Source organism: Lithobates pipiens, unplaced genomic scaffold (genome assembly GCF_037356315.1).
Source record: "Lithobates pipiens isolate NorthernLeopardFrog02 unplaced genomic scaffold, aLitPip1_a1.2 Scaffold_18, whole genome shotgun sequence".
Classification (NCBI taxonomy): Eukaryota; Metazoa; Chordata; class Amphibia; order Anura; family Ranidae; genus Lithobates; species Lithobates pipiens.
The window spans coordinates 203,430,546-203,450,359 of record NW_027507758.1 but is presented as its reverse complement, the minus strand read 5'-3'; the positions used below and the strand labels follow the sequence as shown (position 1 = coordinate 203,450,359).

At 45.2% G+C, this 19,814-nt stretch overlaps 1 protein-coding gene across 1 annotated transcript in view; it reads right to left on the bottom strand.

The window, feature by feature from the left end:
- CAPN9 (calpain 9) overlaps nt 1–19,814 on the bottom strand; it is a 1,247,204-nt gene that overhangs the window by 739,538 nt on the left and 487,852 nt on the right. Inside the window, exon 7 of the mRNA XM_077486535.1 lies at nt 12,240–12,325. Within this exon, the coding sequence (XP_077342661.1) occupies nt 12,240–12,325 (86 nt within the window). The remainder of the gene's footprint in view (nt 1–12,239; nt 12,326–19,814) is intronic.

Here is a 19,814-nt window from a genome sequence, read left to right as displayed (position 1 = left end):
TTGGATTCTGTGCTTTCGTTATCGTTTGTCAAAACGAAAATAGCTGAAATTCGGACGAAAATGCATTCGGACGAAAACGAATGCACATGTCTACTGAATATCCATGTAACCACATATAAGGTATGGAAAGCTGCATTATATTACATTTTTGTAGGGGTTTGCACAGGCAGGGGTTGCATTGGCCATTTATCTTAGATAAAAGTATTCATATTGGATTAAGAATTGCACTTCTGCTCAGCACTAACATAACTCTCTCTATCCTCCCACAGGTATGTGTCAGCTCACAACGTCCACCTTTAATTGCAACTAAGATCATCCTGCTAGTTCTGTGTATGTGTCAGCTCCCAACGTCCAGCTTTAATTGCAACTAAGATCATCCTGCTAGTTCTGTGTATGTGCTTTTGGTGATCTATGCTGCTGTCAAATTCTTTACCTCTGTCCATATCAGAATGATGTTTATTTAACTTTCTTATTGTCTTACTATACCTAAAATTTAGGAGCTATACTTATCTTTATGGCACTGACCTTTTCTGCTCTCTTGCTGTGTCTTGTAGTGAACCTTGGTGTGAGAAGTTCATTCTGTTAGCCATGTGTTCCTCCTATGCAATCCTGACTAATTAATTGGCAATACCCCCATCCAAATTCAGTATAAATCCAGGCCTTACTTAGGGGATGCCCAGGCAGGGGTTTGCACAGGCAGGGGTTGCATTGGCCATTTATCTTGGATAAAGTATTCATATTGGGTTAAGACTTGCACTTCTGCTCAGCACTTCAGCGATTGCACAAAGCGAAAATACACAACAGACTTCTGCAGAACATTAAACAGACTACAGGTGACCTGATTCTCCAAACTTTTTCTTCTCTTATTCATGCATCCTCTCAATCTCACCACTCTGTATCATGCACTCTCTATTTTTCCTTCTCACTGTTGCATCCTCTCGCTTAAATTCTCACTCCTTCACCCACCTTCTCCCCCCCACAGCTTACATATATCACCCTCACTCCTGTCTTCACCTTATTACTGCACTTATCAGCTCCTGCTAACTCTAAATCCATATACCAATAAAGCCTGCAGGCCACTGGGGCATGTCTCCCCACATAAGTCGCACTCCCATATCACCTCTCACCCTTCTTCTCCTAACTTCGAGATATTTCCCCAAATCCTGGACCACAATCATTTACCTTCGGCCAACATACCCGGCACAACCCATCCTCTGCTAGCAGCCGCAATCCACACAATCTCATTTCTATTTCTCTTAAGCCTAGAGCCAGCCTCCTCTTCTCCTGTGCCCTTTGGAATGCCCGCTCTGTTTGTAACAAACTCACCACCGTCCATGACCTATTTATCATGAACTCCCCAAACCTACTTGCAATTACTGAGACCTGGATTCAAGAATCTGACCTTTCTTCTCCTGCTTCTCTCTCCTATGGTGGCCTCCTGTGGACTCACTCCCAGGCCTAGTGGACGGAAAGGAGGTGGTGTTGAAATCCTCCTATCCCCTCAAAGCACTTTTCAGGTTCTTCATCCACCCCCCTCTCTGTCCCTCTCTTCATTGAGAATTTCTGTGATCTATCGGCCCCCTGGACCGGTATCAAACTTCCTTGACGACTTCTCTGCCTGGCTACCCTACTTTCTCTCCTCTGAAATTCCAACACTCATTCTTGGTGACTTTAACATCCCTGTTAATCTTAACACTCCTGCTACTTCTAAGCTGCTGAGCCTAAGCTCCTCTTTTGATCTAAAACAATGGACAAGTGCTTCCACTCACTCTGTTGGCAACTGCCTTGACCTCATCTTCTCCTACCTATGCACTCCGCACACCCTCTCCAATATTCCTTTGCCTCTATCTGATCACCACCTTATTAGTTTCAATCTCTCATTGTCTGCCTCCTCCTTACCTTCCAACTACCAAACTATTACCCGTAGAAACCTTCACCATCTTAACCCTTCTCTTCTTTTCTCTGCTACAGATTGTCTCTACGACGAAATCTCTTCCTTGTCCTGCCCTAACTTGGCTACTTCTGTCTACAACAGTTTGCTGTCATCCGCCCTGGATACCTTGGCCCCCCTTACTACGCACAGAATCAGGCCCCAAACGCTACAACCCTGGTAGACAGACAATACCAGAAGCCTCAAAAAATGTAGCCGTGCTCTCGAGTGTCTGTGACGTAAAACTTGGGCGGCACAGTGGTGTAGTGGGTAGCACTCTCACCTAGCAGTAAGAAGGGTCGCTGGTTCAAATCCCAACCACGACACCACCTGCCTGGAGTTTGCATGTTCTCCCTGTGCCTGCGTGGGTTTCCTCTGGGTACTCCGGTTTCCTCCCACAATCCAAAGACATGCAGGTAGGTTAATTGGCTTCTGTCCAAAATTGGCCCTAGTATATGAATGGGGACCTTGGATTGTGGGCGCCTTGAGGGTATGGACCAATGTGAGTGTGCAATGTACAGGGATAGGGACAATTGTAGACACTCACTCAGGTTGAACTGGATGGACTGGTGTCTTTATTCAACCTTACTAACTATGAAACTAAGTCATAGCAAGACTTCAGCCAATATAAATCTGCCCTCTAAAAATACCATTCCTGCCTGCACGCTGCCAAATAGACCTACTTTATCACTCTCATTAACACTCTTTCAAGCAGTCCCCGTCAACTCTTTTCTACCTTTACCACTCTACTTCGTCCTCCACTACCCCCACCCACTAACTAACTCACTGCCCAGGAGATTGCTTATCACTACAAAAATAAGATTGAGCGATTCGTCTCGAGATCTCTGCTCTACAGACATCTCCCTCACCTTAGGCCGCGTACACACGGGCGGACTGTCTGGCCAACTAAGTCCGTCAGACAATCCGACAGACAGTCCGTCCTACTTTTGAATGAACGGACTTGACCACACACGATGAACAGACAGTCCGCTGAAAGCTTGCGCGATGACGTGTACAGCACGTATGAATACGACGTCCAATACACTGCAATGCAACCTTCGGCCGTGTAAATCCTTTCTGAGCATGCGCCATACTTAGTCCGTCCAATTTGCCTACTCACGAGCGGACTGTCCGCTGAAACCAAAGTTGGACGGACAATATTACGGAAATTCCGAAAGACTTAGTCCGCCAGACTGTCCGCTGAAAAAGTCAGCTGAAGCCCACACACGAGCGGACTGTCCGCTGAAACACGTTTCAGCGGACCAAGTCCGTCAGACAGTCCGCCCGTGTGTACGCGGCCTTACACTCCCTGTCCTCCTGCACAATCAAAACTTTCCTCTTTTGACCCTGCTACTATAGAGGAAGTCACTAAACTTTTTTCTAATGCCCACTTAACCTCCTGCCCCCTGGACCCTGTTCCTTCTCAAATACTACGGTCACCATCTGACTCAATCCTACACTCCTTAACGCATATCTTCAACCTCTCACTCTACTGGCATCTTCCCCAACCCTCTAAAACATGCACTAGTCACTCCCATACCAAAAATGGCCTCAGACCCCATCAATCTTAACAACTTAAGACCCATCTCTTTACTCCCTTTTGCCTCCAAACTCCTTGAACGTTTAGTCTACAACCGACTGAGCAACCACCTCATTGAAAATAACCTTCTCGATCCTCTTCAGTCTGGATTTCGCCCACAGCACTCCACAGAAACTGCCCTCCTAAAACTCACTAACGACTTACTAACAGCCAAAACCAATGGTCATTATTCTATACTCTTACTCGTGGACCTTTCTGCTGCCTTTGATACAGTTGACCACCCCCTCCTGCTCAAAAAACTCAATTTGCTTGGTCTCCATGGCTGCACTCTCCATTGGTTTGAATCTTACCTATCTCATCACACCTTCAGTGTCACTTACAACTCCACTTCCTCTTCTCCAATTCACCTTTCCGTTGGGGTCCCACAAGGTTCTGTGCTTGGAGCTCTACTATTCTCGATCTACACGTCCTCCCTGGGTCAGCTGATGGCGTCCCATGGCTTTCACTACCATTTATATGCTGATAACACCCAAATCTATCTCTCTACCCCTCAGCTCACCCCATCAATCTCCTCACGCTTTACTGATCTACTAACATATCAGCCTGGATGTCACACCACTTCCTCAAACTTAATCCATCTAAAACCAAGCTCTTAATATTTCCTCCCCCACGTGCCCCTTTGCCTGGCTTCTCTGTCAAGATCAATGGCACATCTATCAGTCCATCCCCACATTCCAGGGTGCTAGGGGTAACCTTAGACTCCGAACTGTCCTTTAAGGCCCACATACAAGCCCTGTCCAAATCATGCCGCCTTAGCCTCCGCAACATTTCCAGAATACGCCCCTTTTTAACTAATGACACCACCAAGCTTCTAATTCACTCCCTGGTCATCTCTCGCCTCGACTACTGCAACTCCCTCCTCGTTGGATTACCTTTACATAGACTATCCCCCCTCCAGTCCATAATGAATGCCGCTGCCAGACTCATCCACCTTACCAGCCATTCAGTGGCCTCCACCCCTCTCTGCCAATCCCTGCACTGGCTTCCACTCACCCAACAAATAAAATTCAAAGTACTAACAATAATTTACAAAGCTATCCATAACTCTGGCCCTAGTTACATCACTAACCTAGTCCCAAAATACCAACCAAGCCCCCCTCTTCGGTCATCCCAAGACCTCCTGCTCTCTAGCTCCCTTGTCACCTCCTCCCATGCTTGCGTCCAGGATTTCTCTAGAGCTTCTCCCATCCTTTGGAACTCCCTACCCCAATCTGTCTGACTGTCCCCTAATCTATCCATCTTAAGACGATCCCTGAAAACCCTTCTCTTCAAAGAAGCCTATCCTGCTTCTAACTAACACTGTTTTACTTCCTCCATCAGCTCATCCCCCACAGCTATTACCTTTTGTATCAATTGCCCCTTCCTTTTTAGATTGTAAGCTCTAACGAGCAGGGCCCTCTGATTCCTCTTGTACCAAATTGTAATGTAACTGTAATGTCTGCCCTCATGTTGTAAAGCGCTGAGCAAACTGTTGGCGCTATATAAAACCTGTATAATAATAATAAATAATAATTTTTGTTTTGGGGTTTAAATATACATTATTGTTTAGATCAAGGGTAAAGCTGGCTATACATTAATAGAATTTCACTCAAAATGTTTAATTTTAAGAATGGTTAACTGATTATCTGATTAAAAGACGGACAAAGCAACATTTATTTTTGACCATAATTTAAAAAATTCAAATCAATGAGTTTCTAACAGCGTACAGTATGTGTTTTTTGTTCAGTAAAGTCCATTTGTTCCAAAATGAAATGTTAAAAAGCAAAGAAATTTTGAAATACTTTTGATCAACATTCATCAAGTTGTCAAATTGCTAAAAATTACAGTAAGGCTTCATGTGCACGGGAAGTTGTTTAGCCTCTCCTGAATGAATTTGACAGCTAGAAACCGGTGTCTAAAAATGTCCATTTAACCAGATTTACATGCCACATTTAGCCGTGTTTAGCTGCATTTGCGTATAGAAGCGTTTGTGAAAATTTTTAATTTTTTTGTTAAAATGAAAAACTACTGTAAAGGAAATGCTGCCGTGAGGGTCGTTTATAGTTGTTTATACGCAGCTGAGTTTAGAAGCCTTTTTTGGAACGCAAAACTTGCTCATTCTTGGAGCAACTTGCTCAAACTTTTAGAAAGTGCAACCACCTTAAACTCTGTTGAATTACCATGTTTAGCAGCTTTACATGCTGATACAGGCATTTGGCATTTTAAATGCCTCTGAACCCAATTTTTTGCTTTCCAAAAAAGGCTTCTAAACTCAGCTGCCTATAAATGACCCTGTATACGTATACTGATAAGAAAACAGAGCTGAAAAAAATGCCCAACTGCTCCTAAACGTCCCTTAACATGAGGCCTAATATACCATAGGAATAGCCAGCTTTAGGCATAGAGTTTACTTTGAGGGCAGCACAGTGGTGTAGTGGTTAGCACTCTCGCCTAGCAGTAAAACGCATCACTGGTTCAAATCCCAACCACGACACTACCCGCCTGGAGTTTTCATGTTCTCCCTGTGCCTGCGTGGGTTTCCTCTGGATACTCCGGTTTCCTCCCACACTCCAAAGACATGCAGGTAGGTTAATTGGCTTCTGTCCAAAATTAGCCCTAGTATATGAATGGGGACCTTGGATTGTGGGCTCCTTGAGGGTAGGGACAGATGTGAGTGTGCAATGTACAGGGATAGGGACAATTGTAGACACCTTACTCAGGTTGAACTGGATGTACTGTTGTCTTTATTCAACCTTTGTAACTATGTACAAAAGGAGGAAGACCCTGGCTATGTATTCAGTGAGAATAGTGTTCACTGGCATTGATTGCAGATGGTGATGGGAACACACTCCTGGAGGTGGACAGGTGCAGGGTGTGTGTTTGTGGGTTAGGTGTGGCAGCCAGGAAACATACAGAGGCTGATTTTGGCAGTAACAGTGTATTCTAGGACAGTTTGGCTAAAAAACAGGCCCAGCGTGGGGACACCTGACTGGAGCCACCTACAACTGAGACAGTGGTGGAATCATGAGATGCAGAATAGAAGATGCCAACAGAGCCTGCCACAGAGGGTGCCTGGCTGGGCCACACCCAAAAGGGAAGGTTTCCTGGAAGGTTGGCTTAGTCCCTGCACTTTCCCTTCTCCTCTGGAACTTGGCTCTATTTCTAGTACTATCCCTTTCCCTACACTGGCCACTCGTAAAAAGCATGCCAAGTCCAGGAGTCAGAGCCTTAAATAGACTCTGCCTAACCCAGAGCCTTAAATAGACTCTGCCAGAAACACATGCGGTGCCAGCATCCAATCGGTCCTCCTGACCAGCCCCCGGGGGCCCTCATGGCCTTGGGTGCGGATCCATCCGTTTCCGAGCCTCAGAACTGGCTAGTTCGAGGAGCAGTAACTGGAAGGATTATAAGGTGTTCCCGGTGCCGTCTTGGGTTTGGAGAGGCCCAGCAACTCTACATGTGACCAGGGGATGACTCTTCAGTAAGTGGCGTGTATTTATTCATTCCCACTTGGAGCAGGCTGTTTATACGGCTGGTCTCCTCTTGGGGTTCCTTGCGGACCAGCTGTTGGTCCTATGGTACTGTATGGATGCAGCATTCAGATAAGGGCCCCTTGGCCTATTTTCACCTTTTCACTTTGGTTGCCATGTTTTCTGATATACTCCATTTTTCTCCTTTATCACTTGGAATTTTCTCACTCACTTTATCATTTTTTTCAATTTATTTTAGCAACATGCACATCAGCTATCTAATCAATGTCCATCTCCTATCACTACCTCACACAGTTTTACTGGGTTATTGTTTATTAATTACTCCAAAATAATTACTATTGTAATATATAATTACCTATATATTTAATATTCATTCCCAGATACTCTTGTTTGATGAGCAACATACCACCTTCATGTTTATATCGACATCAGTTCTATACTCATGCACTTTCCCACACCATCCTATGCTGCAGTCCTATGTACACGCCACCTCAGCCCCCATGGAGAGGCTACTTGTCTCTGGCTCACCTTATGCCATTTACTGCATGATTTACTAGCTGCCCAACCTGGTAAGTGTGTTTGGCCAACTACTCATAGCAAAAGTTAACTTTTTTTACTCCCCTCTATACTGAGTGTGGTTTACCATATTTATTATATTCTATAGGCAATTGTTGCATCTGCTCCTGACGAGTGAAGGTATTCACGAAACACATCGTGCTACGAGTTAAATTGGATGCCACATTCATAACAGCTATGTATTAATATACTTATATTTCATGTGTTCACGGACACAGTCATTGGGCATGCCACTTTTGGCACCTGCAGGCCATAATATTGCTGTATATGCCATTATTTTTATTACCATGCATCTTTTATGATATGCGTTTTATTGATATGTACTTCTGTATTTATCATGTCTACATCTTGTGCTAAGGATATATGTGCATGTATATGAAACAGTTTTTCTATCATTACTATGTTATGAATTAAAAACCTTTTACTCCTACCTCCGCATCCACCTTCTTCATCTAAAGTCCCAATTTCCTTTTGATATATACTCTTCAGTAAGAGAGCCACACACAAGGCTGGCTGCTCGGTAAGAGCCTGGAAGCTGAGTTGCCATGGACATTGATTGAATCCACAATTCTTACGGTATCGCCGGACCGGCTGAAAGATTCTGGTACAGTAAGAAAAGTTCCTACTTCTACCCTTCCTGTTGCAACTAAGTTTCCAACCAAGTCTGTGTGAGAGACTTTGAAAAGCTAGAATTACCTGTTGGCTGCTAAACCCAAACTTAAGGATTTATCCAACAGTTAAAGAATCCAATTGCAAGCGGCTGTTCCCTGGATTGTCTACAGAGAGAGAGAGAGACTTTTATTGAAGTCAGCAGTTCCAAGCACCTGAGCTAAACGTTACCCTGATACCCTCTATTCCCAATTTAGAGACTGCGTTTGTTCAACTGTTTTATGTAAAATAAAAATCCTAACAAGGAATTCAAGTGTCGGTCTCTACAGTTACTGGGTTATCAACCCTGGGAATCCCTAGATAAGGACAAAGAGTGCGAGCTGGTGGAGGTAATCAGTAAGCCCAGAAAGAATCAGCAGCTCCTTCGGGGGTTAGTGCTACACATGTTAATCAGGTCAGCTGCTTAACTACTTCTTTTTAACGTTTTTTCTATCTCAAATATCAAATTTAATGGCAGGTAATGGAGGGGTTTTCTACAGGAAGACACTGGAGGCTGAGGTAAGGCCTGTCCTAAAACGCAGAGAAAATGTTCTCCTTTCTGCAGCAGGGGAGCGTTAATTGTATATTGGTGCATAGCTGTAATTTAGAAGAAGAAAGGTGAAGGTAGCCTTTAAAATCTGGAGCAATAAAAACATTAGAGCAATGCGTAATTTGCCATTGCTTAAATAATAGTGGCATTGTGTTGTGTTTAAAGAATATATTACATTTAAAAAAAATCAAATAAAAATAAAAGCGAAAATGTTCTTAAAAACTCACTATAACAACAAACTTAAAAAAAAAATGCAGCATGTGTAAAAAGAAGTAAAAAAAAAAAAAGTTAAAAGAAGAAGTTAAAAAAAATCCAACATTAGATTTACAGGTAACTTTCAATAGTCTTTCAGGACAGCACCCGCCTAGATCCCATTGACTGGTGTTGGCTAGCTGCTGGGTCCCGCCCACCCCCGACATCAGGGTCAAATCTGACAGATCCTCCTCTCTCCTCTCTCAGTTTCTTGTCAGTTTCACACACTCAGCGGCTCTGGCAAGCATCAAGCGCCGTGCTGAGTGTGGCGAAGGGAGGAGGACGGCGGTCAATGTTAATGCACTGCATGTCTGGGGCATCGGGAGTTATAGTGAGTGGGCTGGTGGCAGCCTAAGTGCCAGGGTGCGATTTTCTAGCAAAAAATACAGAATTTAACTAACTGAAGGTTCAGGATTTCCCCTAAGGCTTGACCGGAAGGTCTGAAAGCTAGCACAAGACTCATTCTTAATGGATGTAATGAGATCCCAACAGACAGGTTAGGATTCCCTCTCAACCAAGCCTGCAATACAAGTGGCGCAGAGAGGCTTGGGTGCACGCCTGACCACAGCCTGAGTCTGCCTGCAAGAAATAAAAACTGGGGCATCAACCTCCACCAGTACAGTACTCTCCCTGAGCACAGAAGGGGGAGAAGGAGCTCATGCAACACATCCACCAGGAGGCAAGTGGAAGGATCAGAGTCTCCAGGAAAAATAGGTAAGGGAACACGTCTCCCAGGACAGCTCTGAGATATTGCAGCTCCCCACAGTAGGTGTTCCTGCCAGACCGTATGAAACACAAAAACTGAAGAGTAGTGGGTGGAGGCCTTTTAAAAGAATCAATTAATGAGGTGTTTCCTGTTTGTCTGTGCAAGGAGCCATGATCTCTCAGTCGCTGTCCTGAAAGATGTCTTGGGAAAATTTTTATAAGGGGAATCTTGTCAAAACTGGTGCAGACAGAATCTGAAGCAGCTGTACATGGCAATTAATCAGTTTCTATCTTCAGCTTATGGAGTTACAGATTATATAAGGTTAAAAAAAAGACAGGTCATTCAGGTCAACCTACGTGTGTACGTGTGTGTGATTTTTGTTCTCTAACAATTCCCATAGCCTTACATACTGTGCTTCCTGCGGCATCAAAATTTTTGTTGATGCTGTTGACCATTTCAGCTAGTACCACTTCCTTGGGAGGAAAATCCAAATTGTTACTGCGCTAACAGTAAAGGACCCTTTACCCAATCTTTTCTTTTCTTCTAACCTCAAATCATAGCAGCATGTCCTCTTCAGTTTATCACAGTTGCAGTCACTTTTGATATATATGAGCATTCTAATCATATCCCCGCTTAATCACCTCTTCTCCAGAGTGAAAAACAAATCAATTTAATGAATAGTCATAGCTGAGGTTCTCCATCCCTCTTATTAATTTTGTCGTACTTCATTGAACTCTTTCTAATTCAACAATGTCTTTCCTGAGGGTTGGTGACCAAAACGAAACTGTGTATTTCAGATGAGCCCTCTTTGTAAAGGGATATAATTATTGAATTACCTTGAAAACTATGGGAAGCTGGATGTAAACAGAATTGGGTCCATTTACATAAAAGGCTACCTCTGATCCATCAAGTTCAGGTCCAGCAAAACAGAAAAGGATGCAGTCTTTTTTTTTTCCAGACCTGGACAGACTCGGAAGTAGGCAGATGTAAACAGACGCACGTCTGTTTACATCTGCCCACCACAGAACTGCATGATTTAAGAAATGCTTCCAATCAAGCACAGCCCTTGTGAAACAGAGCTTCCATTCTGTGCTTGGCTCAGTTTTTTTTTTTTTTTGTGATATTGCTTTTAAAAAAAGGAATTTTACAAAAGCAAGTTAAACATTTTTAAAAAACACCACAGCGTTTTTTTTTTTTGTGATATACATTACAAACATAAATACATACATACACATTAACAAACAACAACAAAAAACACCAAAATAAACAGATTTTTTATCCAAGGACGACAAAGACCCCTCAATGGTTGCAAATTATAGACCAATTTCCCTTTTAAATATAGACATAAAAATGTATGCAAAGATTCTAGCCAATAGACTACTCACCCTATTGCCCAGCCTCATCTCCCTAGATCAAGAGGGCTTTGTTCCTGGCAGAGGGGCTACTTTTACTTTCCTTAAAATTGCCTTGCATCTCCCTACCGAACTTACTCAAAGATCTAGAGGTGAAAAGTGAAAATGTGACCCTCTGCCATTCGACACTAATTTTGAATCTCTTAATTCGTTCTTTGTCATTTTATTCCAAGCTGCACTTCTTTGTTTTAGTTCCTAAATGGTACTAATGTACTGTCCTGGTTACATGCTGTCATGTGATTATATTTTTGATCTGTATGTTAATTTCTTTATACTGAATAAAATCTTTATGGAAAAAAAAAAACAGATTTTTTTTACCTTTTTTGGTCCATTTTGTTGTATTATGGAACAAAAATCAAATAGTAAAATACATAAGACCCCTTTCACACCACACCGCCGATAGCGTGGGCGGTAAAACGCCACTATTTTTAGCGGCGTTTTCCTGCCGGATTTGCGGGGCGCATTTTGGACGCTAGCAGGGCGCTTTTATCCCCCGCTAGCTAAAACCGCAATAGCTGTGTTTTGCCGGTATTACATCGCTGCCCCATTGATTTCAATGGGGAGCAGCGGTGGAGGAGCGGTAAACACACCGCTCCTTCACCGCTCCAAAGAAGCTGCTGGCAGGACTTTTTTCTGACGTCCTGCCAGCGCACCGCTGCAGTGTGAAAGCCCTCGGGGCTTTCACACTACACACAATGCTGCAGCTTCTTTAGGGCGTTTTGCAGGCGCTATTTCTAACGCTATAGCGCCTGCAAAACGCCCTGGTGTGAAAGGGGTCTAAAGGAAGACAACATATTGTGAATTCTCTTTTTAATTTTCTTTGAGCTTCATTTTGTTCTGATTTAAAAAAAAAAAAAAATCTAATGACAACAAAGTACACCAAAACATAAACAAAACCCCACAACAGAAAGGACATACAGTAAATTAACATAACGAATATCTTTATTATGAGTACAGAACTGTACACGTTTGACACTATAAAAGTAGCCATAGTGACCACTACTAACTTCCAACTGTAGCAGTATTTGTAAATACTAGGCATGTCATATGATTTGTGTTTTATTCAGCAAATGTCACCATCTCTGCAACACTTACTTGTCACTCCATGCTCCATTCCATTCTACCTGTCCCCAAGGGTTCCTCACTCGAATAAGTTGCACTTTTTGCCCTCTGTAATTTACCTGCAGAAAACAATGCATTTTTTAAATGTTCACCTGGTATATAATACTAATTTACATAATTTATAAAAGAAGTATAGCTTTCAATTCCTGTACACTTAACACTTCCCGATAGGATGTGAACTGTGTCACATCCCTCCTGAACTTTTTCACATCCTTCCAGGTGTGCTGTCACAACCTCCACTGGCACTTGGCTGTCTGCCAACAGAAGACAGAGGAGTCAGGTTGCTTAGGCAGCAGTGCTTTTCTTTGGCTTCTAGAACCTGTCTGAGGCAAACATCAGCAATAGGAATGCAGAGGGGGGGGGGGGGGGGGGGGGGGGAGCCTCCCCTAGCTTTGCATTTTCTTTGCCTCTGGTAAATGCTGGGAACTGGAGACAAGTGTTGCTGACAAAACAGCTTGTGTTCTCCATCTCCTCACTAGCTGCAGTCATGGGTTGGGTGAAGTGACCATGAGCTTATAACAGAAGGGAATACAGAGAATACATCCAGTCAAATACAAGTAGTTTTGTTTTGGTGTAGGCTTTATGCCCTTGGCAGCAAACAGGCTAAAACCTTTCTACCACAACACTTTTATAAATGTTTGCAGGCTAATTACAGTGGTGCCATAAATTAAATCAACATGCCCATTTTAAATAATCATACAGTACATTATAGCTGTAGGTTAAAAGGGTAGAGGCAAGAGAGGCAACCCCACCCCCACCCTGCATCAGTGCCTCTACCCCCACCCTGGTGCAGCACTCTAAGGCTAAAAGTGGGTCCTGGAGGCTGCATTGCCTCCCATCCAGGGTGATCAGATCTTTAGGAATCTATCATATGAGTACTGAAGAATAGTTGTTATCTTTCTGTTAATCGTGGTGCATCTTATTCTTTGTAGCTTTCCATGTTAGTTAATGGTATATAGCCTCCAAGCCTTTGCAATGATCTGTTTGGTGGCCATGAAAATAAAAGAAACAGGTTTCAGGTTTGGTCAAGACACTAATGGATTTATGTAATAATTCTTCCCATAGGTCCTTATGTAGGTTTTGGGTATAGGTCTAATGACATGATATAACCCTGTCCTTTGTCTTTATGTTTTGAGGTGGACCCATCACATATGGTACATTTTGCCTTAGTTCTCCCATCCCTGAGAGCACGGTAGGCTATAGGTTGAGAATTACTTGCCAATTCTCACAAGTGTGAGATATCATCAGCACATGACTATAGATATTTGAGAGCTATAACGTTAGTGGATCTCTTGGGGGTTTTCATCAAATTGCAACTCTCTTCTTCCATAGACAGAGACATCACTGTCTCTTCCTTACATTTAAACATTTTATCAATACAGGGCACTTACACCGCCTTCCTGCCCAAACCATTTTTCAGCTTTCAGCACTGTCACATTTTGAATGGCAATTGCACAGTCATGCTACACTGTAACCATGTGAAATTTGTACCATTTTATTCACACAAATAGAGCTTTCTTTTGGTGCTATTTAATCACTCCTGGGTTTTTTATTTTTTATTTTTTTTTAAAAGAAAAAAAATTAGTTTCTGTCAGTAAATGTTGTAAATAAGTAATTTTTCTCCTTCACTAATGGGAGCTCATGAGGCAGCACTGATGAGCACTGATAGGCTGCACTGATGAGGTGGCACTTATGGGCACTGATGAGGGGACACCGAGGAGGAGGCAGGAATATGCCGCACTTATTGGCACTAATAGGTGGCACTGGTCACAGATAGGCGGCACTGCTGGGCACAGATAGGTGGCACTGGTAGCCACAAATAGGCAGTACTGGTGGGCAAAGATAGGTTGCACAGATAGGCGGCACTGATCAAATAATTCTTCTTCCAGAGACATCACTGTCTCTTCCTTACATTTTAACCTATAAGATAGTTTGTTAGAATAAGTTGTTGTTATTGTTAGAGACTTGTATAACTGAAAGGTCAGATAGAGCCCATGGGGATATTATTAGCAGTTTAAAGTTCCTAATAATATACTTTTATAGGCTTTAGCACCAAAATATAATGTGAAAAAAAAAAATCAACAAGTGACAAAGAGAAACCATAAAAAAAAGTAATTCACCATGAAACTCAAGTGAATAAGAAACTGTGTCTTTAACCACTTGCCGACCTGGCTATGGCCGAATGACAGCTACAACGTGGTCGGCTTGTTCAGGGAGGGCATACTAGGATGTCCTCTTAGACTCGCGCTGCACCCAGAAGTGTCCATGTTTGCTGGGTAAACAGGACCCACTTATGGGCACTGATTAGGTGGCACTGATGAGGAGGCACGAATATGCCGCACTTATGGGCACTGATAGGTGGCAATGATTAGCACAGATAGGTGGCACTGGTGGGCACAAATAGGCAACACTGGTGGGCACAGAGATATGGCATGCATAGGCAGCACTGATAGGTGGCACTGGTATGCAGCATGATGGGCACTCATAGGCGGCACTGATGGGCACTTGTGGATGGCACTGATAGGTAGCACGGATGGACACTGATGGGCACTGATAGGTGGGCACTGATGGGAACTGATAGGTGGCACTGCTGGACACTGATGGGTGGCACTGATGGGTGGCATTGCTGGGCACTGGTGCTGGTGCCACGACACTGCAACCTCTCCCATATACTCTATTTGGAGTGCAGGAATGAGCCCTGCTGCAAAGCATTGCATCAAAAATTGTAATTACACCCCCCTGTTAAACAGGGGCTGCAAAATTGGGCTGGTGGCATCACCCCGGACCAAAAATGTTCTTCCAAGATATCAGCAGGATCATTGAGGAAGAAGAGGATAGACAACATAACAGGACAGTCACTCAACATCAGCATAGGCAGTCTTGAAGGGATGTGACATTTCAAAAAAAATAATTTGGTTACATCAGCTTCAGGTGCTTGGTAGCTGGTGGTGATCCAAGACTGATTCATCTTTATGAAGGTCAGTCGATCAACCGAGTCGGTGGACAGGCGCACCCTGTGATCTGTTACAAAGCCACCAGCAGCACTTAAGGTACGTTCCGAAAGAACGCTGGATGCAGGACAGGCCAGTAGCTCAATTGCATACTGTGCAAGCTCTGGCCAGTGAACCATCCTCAAGACCCAGTAAGCCAGGGGATTTTCGGTGGGAAAGGTGTCCAAGTCTAACCTTGCCCCTAGATATTCCTGCACCATGTAAATCAGACACTGGTGATGGTTGCTGGAACCGATCATACCTTGGGGCTGCAGACTAAAAAAATTGTCTGAACGCATCGGTCAGACGGCCACCTTCTCCACCGCTCCTTCTGTGACTGACCAAAGCCTCAGCAAAACGTTGTCCAGTCCAGGAGTTTGTAATCTCCCAGTCTCTGGGAACGTGTTGCACAGACTTTTCTGCAAGGTCTCATCCTCTGCTCCCTCTGTGACGGCAAGATAAGGTCAGCAACCTTACCCTTGTACCATGGATCAAGGATAGTGGCCAGCCAGTAATGGTCCCTCTCCTTGATCCGTATAATACGAGGATCCTTCTGCAGGCTTTGTAGGATCAGGGAGGCCATGCAGCGTAGGTTAGCTGAGGCATTGGGTCCGGAGTCCTCTAGGTCACTAAGGATGACATGATCCGCAGCCACCTCCTCCCAGCCACATACAAGTCCATGTGTTTCTTGGGACTGTAAATCATCCCTAAAAGACCGCTGCTGCTGATGCTGAGTGCCAGGCTCCACCTCCATGCTGACACAAGCCTCCACCTCCTCCTCGTCCTCTCCCTGTGGGATGGGTGGGACAGCAGGAACACTGTTTGGATAAAGGGGGCCTTGAGAGGCAAGGAAGTCCTCTTCCTGCCTCTGTTCTGCCTCAAGTGCCCTGTCCATTATTCCACGCAGCGTATGCGCCAACAGGTGGACAAGAAGTACAGTGTCACTGATGCATGCACTGTCACTGCTCACCATCCTTGTGGCCTCCTCAAATGGTAACAGGACAGTGCATGCGTCCCTGATCATGCCCCACTGGAGTGGTGAAAAAAAACAGTGCTCTCCTGACCCTGTCCTGGTGCCGTAGACGCACAGGTACTCATTGATGGCCCTCTTCTGCGTGTGCAGCCGCTGTAGCATGGCCAACATTGAGTTCCACCTGGTGGGCATGCCATATTAAAGGAGGCTCTTGGGCAGGTTCAACTCCTTTTGGAGCTTAGCCAGCCGAGCACTGGCATTAAATGATCATCGGAAATGCACACAGACATCCTGTAAGCCCGGGTACCCACCCAAGAACCACTGCACCACAAGGTTAAGGACGTGAGCCACACAGGGCACATGGGTCAGTTGTCCCTGTCGGAGGGCGGCGAGGAGGTTGGTGCCATTGTTGCAAACCACCATTCCTGGCTTAAGCTGGCATGGCATCAACCACTTCTCGGCCTACCCCTGCAGAGCTGACAAAATATCTGCCCCAGTGTGGCTCCTGTCCCCCAAACAAACCAGCACAAGCATGGCATGGCATCATTTTGCCTGCGTACTTGCGTAGCCCCTTGAACGCCTATGGAGCACCGCTGGTTCCGAGGACAGAGCACTGGAAGAGGCCATGGAGGAAGAAGAAGAGGGTGTGGAGGAGAGAGGTGTGTCACAACCAGTAGTAGCATTTTGGAGGCGTGCTGGTGGAACAGCCACCAACACTACTGCACCTTGTCCTGCATCCTTCCCAGCTGCCAGAAGAGTGACCCAATGGGCCGTAAAAGACAGGTAACGTCCCTGTTCATGCCTGCTGGACCATGAGTCAGCGGTAATATGCACCTTACCACTGACCGCCCTGTCCAGCGAGGCAAGGACATTGCCTTCCACATGCCGGTAGAGAGCCGGAATTGCCTTCTGTGAGAAAAAGTGGGGTTTGGGGACCTGCCACTGAGGAACTGCACATTGCACAAACTCACGGAAGGGGGCCGAGTCTACCAACTGAAAAGGCAGCAGTTGAAGTGCTAGCAATTTAGCCAAGCTAGCATTCAACCGCTGGGCATGTGGATGGCTGGGAGTGAACTTCTTTTTCGACGGTTCAGCAGCGGGGGCAGGGAAATTTGCCTGCTACAATCGGACTTGGGTGTACTGCTAGCAGAGTGCCCATAAGTACTTGGCTGTGACACACCTAATTCTACACCTTCATTCCTCCGAGTGCAGGTTTCAGAGAGGATTGAAGATCTAGTGGGGTTGGAGATCCCAGCTGACGAGGGGCAAGGAGAGGTCCGCTTTGTTCTTTGGGGTGGGTCTTCAAGGTACGCTTGCCAATGAGCTGCATGGCAGGTCAACATATGTCTGGTCAAGCATGTGGTGCCCAAGCGGCTGATGTTTTGGCAACGCAAGATACACTTGAGACATATGTTGCAAACAGCAGCGGTGCGATCTGATCCACTGGTCTCAAAAAAGGCCCACACCAAAGAACTTTTGGAATAACGCGCAGAGGCAGCGCACTGCACGGGCGGAGCTCTGTGGTGTGATTCAGTTGATGTGATGCCCCTAAGCTGGCCACCGGAGGGCATCCTGCCTCATTGGAGATGTGCCTCCTCCTCCTCCTCTCTCCTATCAGGCACTCACGTGGAGTCAGTGACCTCATCATCCCCTCCCTCTTCATCACTGGAGCAAACCTGGCAGTATGCTGCAGCTAGTGGAACATGACTGCCAGATTGCTGTCCTTCTTGAGCATCCCCTCTCTGCTTTCACACTACTGCCTTCCTCTAGCTGGATATCATCATCAGAGCCTTCAAAATGCTGGGAATTTTCCTGGAGCATGTACCCAACACTGTGCTCAAACAGTTCGGGGGACTCCTCAGGAGGACATGGTGGGTCTGTGGAAGGAGTGACTGATAACATTGAGACGAGGGAAGAGGACACGTTGGCAGCTGTGGTAATCCACTCTTGCTATCCAGCGAGGGACGATCATCTCTCCGGGGTCCAGCGATGGCTCATCTGAATCAGCGCAGCGAATCCATTCATCTTCTGTCTCCACGGAGGAGACACTGCGGGGATTCCGGCGGCCTGACGTTTGTTATATGCGGAGGGCGGGGCCACGCGTCACCTGACCCCGCCCCCTCTGACGCAAGGGAAAACCCGGGGTTCCCCGTGATGTATGGGTGACCCCGCCCCCTCTGATGTTAAGGAAACCTGTCAGTATTACATCAGAGGGGTGCAGGGTCACCTATAGGTCACGGGGAACCTCGGATTTCCCCTTGCGTCAGATGGGGGGTGGGGGTCAGGTGACGGGTGACCCCGCCCTCCGCATATAACAAACGTCAGGCCGCCGGAATCCCCGCAGTGTCTCCTCCGCGGAGACAGAAGATGGATGGATTCGCTGCGCTGGATCAGATCAGCCATCGCTGGACCCCGGAGAGATGATCGTCCGTCGCTGGATAGCAAGAGTGGATTACCAACGCTGGAATCTTTTTTTTTTTTTTTTTTTTTTTTTAATAAAGGAATTTTTCAAAAGTGTGTTTGTCTTATTTAACTATTTTTTACACTTTCTTTGTGAAATGGTAGGGGTACTTTTGTACCCCCTTACCATTTCAAACAGGGGGGGGCCGGGATCTGGGGGTCCCCTTGTTAAAGGGGGCTTCCAGATTCTGATAAGCCCCCCGCCCGCAGACCCTCACAACCACCGGCCAGGGTTGTGGGGATGAGGCCCTTGTCCTCATAAACATGAGGACAAGGTGCTTTGAGGGGTCACAGACCCCCAAAGCATCCTCCCAATGTTGAGGGCATGTTGCCTGGTACAGTTCAGGAGGGAGGGGGGCCGCTCTCTCGTCCCCCCTCTTCTCCTGCGGCCTGCCAGGTTGCATGCTCGGATAAAGGGTCTGGCATGGATTTTTAGGGGGACCCCACGTCAATTTTTTTTTTAATTTGACGCGGGGTTCCCCTTAATATCCATGCCAGACCTGAAGGGCCTGGTAATTGAATTTGGGGGACCCCCAAGCTTTTTTATTTATTTATTTATTTATTTTTTATCAATGACTTTCAATGAGTGTTCTCTGTATTACGGAGCCGACAATTCATAATAGCTGCGAGTGATTTTAAAGGACTTTTTTTCCTGCATAAATGACACTTTGTGCAGGGACAGTTCTAAGCACCAGAAACATGCGCCCCTTCACAGGCATACTATAGACACCCCCCCTGTACGAAATTTAAAGGAATATTACACTTTTATTGTTTCACTTTAATCATTATTACAATCACTGCTCCCGAAAAAACGTCAGTTTTTTTTTTGCATTGATACATGTCCCCTGGGGCAGGACCCGGGTCCCCAAACACTTTTTAGGACAGTAACTTGCAGAATCTTTTCTCTCTGTTGAATATTTTCTCTATATAATCTTGGACTAATAGAGGTAAGGTTAGGCACATTCGACCACAGGTTCTATAGACACAGATTGTTATTGTCAGAGTCACGTCGAATTTCCTATTCTATATCGAACTGTTGTAACAATGAAAGCGAAAATAAAGCATTTATTTATGTCGGATTTTCATTTTTCGTATTCTGTGCTTTCGTTATCGTTTGTCAAAACG